A 7,020-nucleotide genomic window follows, 5' to 3' on the forward strand; every position below is an offset into this window, starting at 1 on the left:
TGGCGGCGGCCGAGGCGGCAGCGGCAGCGGCGGTGTGTGGCTCAAGAACTCTGCAGTGGCCCTGAGAACTGCTGGCCCTGACTGGGGAAGGGCAGGCCAGCCTGTAAGGCATCCCATGTGGACACCCAGGCCATTGAGAGCTGGCTCGAGGTCACAACGCGGTGGTGGTGGAAAGCAGGATTTGAGCTTTTGGCACCTCAGCTTGGGAGACTGGCACCTTCAGGGGGGCCAGAGCGCAGCCAGAGTGCGGTGGAGCTGGCAGGAAGGATGGTCCCCTCGCTGCCAGCCCCCTCCTGGGCTGCCTTGCCCTTTCCTTCATTCTTTCCACAACAAGCAGGCACACCCTCACCCCAAACTCCCTGGAACAATAACTCGGATAAAGCAACAGAGATCAGGTCGGTTAGAGGAGGAGGCAGGGTGGGTCAGGACTGAGGATCAGACCTTGAGACAGGCAGAGGGTGGGCTGAAGCAGGGGCCACGTTGGGACAGGTGTGGGGCTGACAGCTCACTGGTGGCAAGAGATGGGACAGAGGCAGAAACAGGTCCGAGACTGGACAGGGACGTGTGAACACCCGGCTTGGGCCAGGAATGAGGTCCCCAGTGGGCCAGGTGCCTGGGTCATGACTTGATTCAGAACTGGGTGCAGAATGGGACCTGGCATTCCCATCTCTGCCCACAGCTGCCCCAGCCACCTCACCCCGCGGGGAACTTGGGGGCCCAACTTTCCACCACCCACAGGCACACCCAGCACCAGCCTTCCCGCCCGCCCGACCCTCAGGGAGGGGACCACAGGCACCGGGCCGTGGAAGGACTTGAGGTTGTGGGCTGGGGGAGGAGGAAGTCACCCTGCAACAAGCCAGTGCGTCCCCACTTCCTCTGAGCCTTGAGCCCTCTGCCCTCCTCCACTAGCTAAGCCTCAAGCTCCTCCTGCTAGCCCTGCCAGGCTCGGCGGGGTCTGGAAGCCTCCCAGGTCTCCCGCTGGGGTGTGAGCACCAGGCCCCCATTCACCCAGGGCTGTCCTGGCTCAGCTCACAAGGTGCCCAGAGGAATTAGTAGTAGCGCCTCTTTCACTTTCAAAGTGATCTGATTCATGGCTGCCCATCATAGAAGGGCCTCCTACCTGCAGGAGAACCTGGCCAGGAAAACACCACAAAGCCCCTCATCCCACCTGCCTGGCCCCTGTGGCATTGAGAAGACATCCGGGAGACTTGCGGGACTGGTGGGGAGAGGAGGAAGTTGGTTTGGAGACACCAGCTTCACAGCTGGCTTCAGAAGGCGGGGAGGGCCACACGCGGGGCGCGTTTTCATCATCTCTGCACTGGGGATGCTGAGGCAGTGGGACTGCTGGGGAGTTGGGCACCAGTGTGGGCTAAACATCGAGATGCTATCTCAAAAAGTCTAGAAGTGGGGGAGGCACTTCCCATCCAGGAGACAGCCCGGCAAGGGCTGCTTCTGGTGTGGCTGGCGAGCATAGGGTGGAAGGCATTCCACAGCTCCCAGTGCCTCAGAGGAGCCGAGACCCGGAGCCTGCGGGGAGAGCTCAGGGGTTAACTCCTGTGCACACAGGGGCCAGGGGCTGGGGACACTCCACAGAAAGGAAGTAAGGAGGGGCGCTAGTTCTGGGGCACAGGCTAAGCCTGGGGTACGCGAGGGTCTCCAGCTTCCGTCCTGACCTGGCTCACACTGCCCTTGACCTCCGAGCACAGTTTCCATCGCCTCTGTGAGCTCACACTTCTGCCCCACCGTTAACCGCAGCCCACGCAGAGGCTTGTGGGTGGGGGGTGGGGGCTGGGGGCGGCGGAAAGGGCCAGGCCGCAGGCCGAGCCCCCCGTGCAAGGGAGAGGGCGAGGTTCACAGCAAGGTAGCCAAAGCAAGCAAGGGCTCTCCAAGTCAACCCAGTCGCCCCAGGATCCCAACTGAGACCAGCGGTGATACCTTTCTAGGTCCCAAAGAACCCCCCAAGCACAGGCTGCATTGAGCTCTGGTTCCCCCTCGGCCTCTCCCATAGCTACACTCCTGGAAGCCCCAGGGGCTTGGCACAGGCAGGCTGGTGGGGACAGGGACAGAGCGCACGCGTGACTCAGGCTCCCCGGGTGGGAGGATGGAGGGAGCCCTTGGGAAGAGCCTGTTACCAAAAGGAGCTGGGTTTATAAGAAAATAAAACTACGGGGGAGGGAGGACTTCCTGACAGCTCCGCACATGCATAGTGCCACGGTTGCCATCTAGCCTGGGGAAACAGGTAAGACCTCAGGAGGACCCGGGGGGCCAGGGGCGGTGGGGCCTGCTACCTAGAGAGGAGCTGAGGGACAAGGCGCTTCCAAAGAACCTGCAGCGCGCAGTTCTTTCCCACTCGGCTCAGCCTTCAGGGGGGCCCATACCCCTCCATAGCACAGGGCTGGCATTCAAGGCTGCGCCCTGGGTCTGAACACATGGACCAGGGTGGACCCCCTAGGCAAAGGCCAGCAGGGCCCTGGGCAGCATGGTCCCACCCACTGAGTTCTCACCCGGCTGTCACAGCTCCACCCAGGCCCTCAGCCCATGGTGGTGAGGGAAGCGAGAGGGGACCCGGTCAGCCAGAGCCCAGAGAAGGATGAGGAGGCTGGGGAGCAGGGTCCCTGGGGTCCTGGTGGGTGTGGTGTGCGGTGGGATGCAGGCTGAGTCTCGGCCTCCGGCCCCCTCCAGCAAAGGCAGCCTCCTGCCATGGTGCCACTCGTCTCCCCGCAGGGGAAGGACTTAGGCGGAAGGAGGTTTGAGCTATTTCTCAGAAAGCGGGAGAGGCGAGTCCCGGTGCAGGGCCCTCTGTCACCTCCTGCCCCTCCTGCGGCCCCTCTGCCTGTGGGATCCCATGTCCCAGTCTCCGCGCCACTGCATTGTGACCCCAAAGAAGCCCCTCCTGCCTCTAAGCCTCAGGTTCCTCCCTTCAGAGACAACAGACAGGGCACAACAAATCTTGAGTGAGGCCACCTTTCTTGTCCTCAGCTCTGGGCCTTGCTCCTTGTGTAGAAAGCGGAGCCCCAGAAAGGCCCCCAAGCTCACCAAAGGACACAGACTATAGCAACAGTGAGTACACCTCGCAACACCTCAAGAAGAGATGGGCTCCGGCCCGGAGGAAGGCAAAGGCAGCATCTCAGAACCCTCCTCCTTCCTGGGACAGCCACAAGCGGCACCACCCCCGAGGCCTGGGAAGAGAGGTCATGGAGATAACGCAGACTGCTGGCCACAGGGACACACACCTATAATCGCAGCACTTGTGAGGCTGAGGCAGGAGGATTGCCCCTGCAAGTTCAAGGACAGCCTGAGCTACAAAGTGAGTTCAAGGCCAGCCCAGGCCACATAGGGAGACCCTGCCTCAGAAAACAAAACCAAATAATGCAAAGATATAAAAGTAAACCTGATGGGAACACAACTCTCAGCCTCAGGTTAAGAGGCAAAAAGGGGGCCGGTTATGGTGGTGCATGCCTGTCATCTCAGGACTCAGGAGGCTGAGGCAGGAGGATAACTGAGTTTGAGGCCAACCAGAGCTACATAATGAGTTCATGAGCAGCCTGAACTACACAGGGAGACCCTATCTTGAAACAAAACATCCCTAAAGCCAAAGAAACAAACAAACGTGGTTAAGAGGACAGGGTTAACAGGGGTCACTTACTGATCATCGCCAACTCTCTTCACCCAGGCCATGTCCCGCTCTGACTGGTTGGAGGCCAAGTCCTAGGCGGGAGGAAGGTCAGGTGAGTCCTCCGGCCACGGGGCTGCAGTGTGGCCTGCGAGGGCTGCTCGTGCCCGCCCGCACCTGTGCGCGCGTCTCCTGCAGCTGCTTCAGCTCCCCCTGCAGCCGCTCACACTCGGCCTGCAGCTGCTCCTCTCGGAGATGAGCCCCCCGCGCCTCACCCTGGGCAGCCTCCAGCGCCTCCTCCAGCCGCCGGCGCTCCAGCTCGCTCACACTTGGCACCGGACCCGGCCAGGCCGCTGTCGGGCGGTAAACAGGAGTCCCGGGTGACTACCTCCGGGACACGCAAGCAGGACAGGTGGGGACCGCCGCTGGGGGGACGGAGGAGGAGGGCGGGCTGCCACGCTGCAGCAGGGCATCCTTGGCTTCGCCTAATCACACCCGACACAGGCCAGGCACACTGGGTGGGCGCGCCCTCTGCTGGCACACCCGGGAAACTGCAGCTGACTGGCCAGCGGCTTCTCGGGAACCGCCAAGTTTCAAGGGAACATCAGTGGGAAACATTGGGGAAAGACTGGTTGAAGTTTGGGAACAGGGCTCACGTGATTCTGAGAGACATTTAAAATATCGGAACAGGGCTTTACATAAGCAAGAGATGTCCAGTGGTGGTGTAATGGGGCTAAGACTTGAGGCCTCAGAATCAGGGTGATGAGGTCGTAGAGGTCTCACCATGACCCACAGCGGAGCCTCCTCTCAGAGCCAGGTAGTGCAGGTCCAGCTCGGTGCAGGGTGGGGTGGGGGCCAGTGGGGGGCTCAGGCTGGAGAAGGCTGCATCCCGGAGGCCTTGCTGTTGTCGAAGCTGCTGCTCCAAGCCGCAGATCTGCCGCAGGTGCGTCTCCACCAGGGCCCGCTGCAGGAGGAGGCACAGGAGCTGAGTCCACACAGGCCAGGCAGCCCCCACCGGCTCCGAGACCCAGGACACCTCACATCTGGACAGTTGTCACCCTCCAGAGGGGCAGAGGCTGTCCATTCACACAGCCCTCGCTCCCAGCTGCCACGGGTGCGAGGTCTCCTCTCCCAGGAACTGCAATGCAGATGTTATTAAAGCAAAGCACTTTTGCACCAAGGCTCCGTCACTGGCCCAACAGCTCAGCCAGGAGGTGCGATGGGAGCTAAGTGACTGGACCAAGGTCCCAGCAAGGAGCTGGCACTCTCTCCCGATCTTGACACCTGCCCACCTGTTCCCACGCGCAGCTATAGAAGCACCCGATCCATGGACCTGCTGTGGTGGCAGGTCGGGCCAACAAGATAAACCTTCCTTCCCAGTAACCCTGGTGTAGTCACCCACTGCCAGGATGACACACACAGCCTCAACCCCAAGACTAAGTGGGCATTCACGGGGACACATGTGCACATGCGGGCTGGTCACAGCAAGTGCAGTGCGACCGTGGGGTTCTGCAGTCACAGGGCTAGAACACCGATGCGCAGACTACACAGGCGCAGGACACCAAGGGGCGCCCTGGCCTCCTGGCCTCACCATCTCCCCCAGCTCCGTCTCCAGGTCGCTTTTTTCTACGCAGAGTTTCTCGTAAGCCTGGATCATCTCCCCCAGCTGTTCTTCCTGCTCCTTGTTCTTCTGCAACTGTGTGGGCCAAGACAGGCACCCCAAGTCAGACCCTCTTCTCTCCCTGGCCTGGCTGCCCCACTCCCAGCGCCCTGCGGAGGGGCAGGAGGAGCTGGACGATGGCCATCTTCGATGGGCAGGGCTGGGGCAGAGGCTGGGGGTGCGGGGCACCAGTGACACCTGCAGCGGTGAGTAGGGCACTGGAAGCCAGGCTCACCTCGTGCTGGAACTGGTTGAGTCTCTGCTGCAGGCTGACCTTCTCCACCTCCAGCAGGGAGCCGTCCTTGATTTCATACAGAGAGAAACCATGCTCCTCCCCGAAGTCACTGATCAGCGGGTACTATGGGAGGGGACGGAAGAAGGGCAGGTCCTCAGGAAGGCTGCAGCCAGAGTCCCACTCATGTCCACCCTTCCACCCACCAGTGGGACCCACAGTCGCAAAGCCCATCCCTCTTGGATTTTGCCTCTAGGGCAGCTGCCCCAGCCCTTGTCTGCAGGAACCCCAGTCTCCAAAGCCCCAGCCCACACCCTGTGCCACTCCCCACACCCACCCCCTACTGACCTTGATCTCATAGACTTTGAGCCGGCGGCGGAGGGTGGCGTTCTCCCTCTCCAGGCCCCCGAGTCGCTCCTTGATGTCCCCATAGGCTGTGATGAGGGCAAAGTGGGAAGCCGAGCACATGTCCTCCCCCAGCGAGGGATCTCCGGGGCCATCCAGCCACACCTCACTTGGCCCCAAGGCCTCCTGGGTCAGGATGCTGATGTCATCCTCAAACATGGACTCCATGGTAAGGTCCTCAGCCCCCCTGAGCCTCCTGGAGAGCAGGGACAACGTGGAGAGGAACACCCCAGCCTTGTTTCCAGGCCCCTCATGCTGGCCGCCAGCAGGAGCACCCCGAGACAAAGCCTGGAAGCCTCTGGCCCGCAGTGCAGTGGGGGGCTCCCCTAGCCCCTCTCAGACCACTACGCCCATTCTGTGGGGCGGAAGGGGCAGGCATTAAGTGGCGCCAGGAGGTTAGGGACAGTTGACAAACCAGGACGAGGAGGCCCAGCCAGCAGCAGGAAGGGAGACCTGTGGACCCACAGGACAGCCTTCTGCTCCTTCCTTGGTCCCCCCCATCAGTACCGGGCCACCAGGCGCCCCATCCCAGACCTCTGGCACCCCAGCTCCTCCCCGAGGAAGGCCCCTGCCCAGCGTGGCTTCCTCTCGCAGGATCCCGAGTTCAGGAAAGGGAAGCGCCGCCCCCGCACAGGGGCTGTGGCCACCGTCCAGGCGAGGCCCCTGACCTGGGACCTACAGGAAGTCCTTGGCCCGGTGTCAACCTGCTCCCCAGCCTGTCCCCGTGTGGCGGGCGGCACACTAGGAGCCCTGGGAGGGGGCAGGGATGACTCAGGGCTCCCGAAAGGAAGAGTAGGCAGCGAGGGGGTGCGTGTGTACTTGTGGGGCCTGTTTATGAATGTGTGAGGCTGGCGCGGGGGGAGTGTGTCTGTGAATGAGTGTAGGTGTGTCACCGTCAATGGGCGCCTCTGCGGGGTGCAGGCGGGGGTCGGCCGAGTTGGGAAGCGGCCGGGGCTGAGTGTGTGCGCGCGTGTGAGCACGCGTGCGTGAGCGTATGGAGCGGTGGGCACGCTCGGGCCGCGTGTCACGTGAGGCACTATGGGAATGTCCGAGGTGTGCGCGCGCGGAGGGTGTGTGCCCGGGCGAGGGGCGCGGCGGCGGGGCGCGGGG

At 62.4% G+C, this 7,020-nt stretch overlaps 1 protein-coding gene across 1 annotated transcript in view; it reads right to left on the minus strand.

The window, feature by feature from the left end:
- The window catches only part of Tbkbp1 (TBK1 binding protein 1), a 12,590-nt gene extending 5,598 nt beyond the window's left edge, over positions 1-6,992 (minus strand). The window contains exons 1-6 of the mRNA XM_004633678.2: positions 5,854-6,992; positions 5,509-5,631; positions 5,205-5,309; positions 4,397-4,577; positions 3,791-3,966; positions 3,647-3,708 (exon numbers count right to left, since the gene is read on the minus strand). Coding sequence (XP_004633735.1) covers positions 3,647-3,708; positions 3,791-3,966; positions 4,397-4,577; positions 5,205-5,309; positions 5,509-5,631; positions 5,854-6,078 — 872 coding nt within the window. The 5' untranslated portion in view covers positions 6,079-6,992. The remainder of the gene's footprint in view (positions 1-3,646; positions 3,709-3,790; positions 3,967-4,396; positions 4,578-5,204; positions 5,310-5,508; positions 5,632-5,853) is intronic.
- Between the last annotated feature and the right edge of the window lie 28 nt (positions 6,993-7,020).

This window comes from Octodon degus, unplaced genomic scaffold (genome assembly GCF_000260255.1).
Source record: "Octodon degus isolate 3935 unplaced genomic scaffold, OctDeg1.0 scaffold00056, whole genome shotgun sequence".
NCBI lineage: Eukaryota > Metazoa > Chordata > Mammalia > Rodentia > Octodontidae > Octodon > Octodon degus.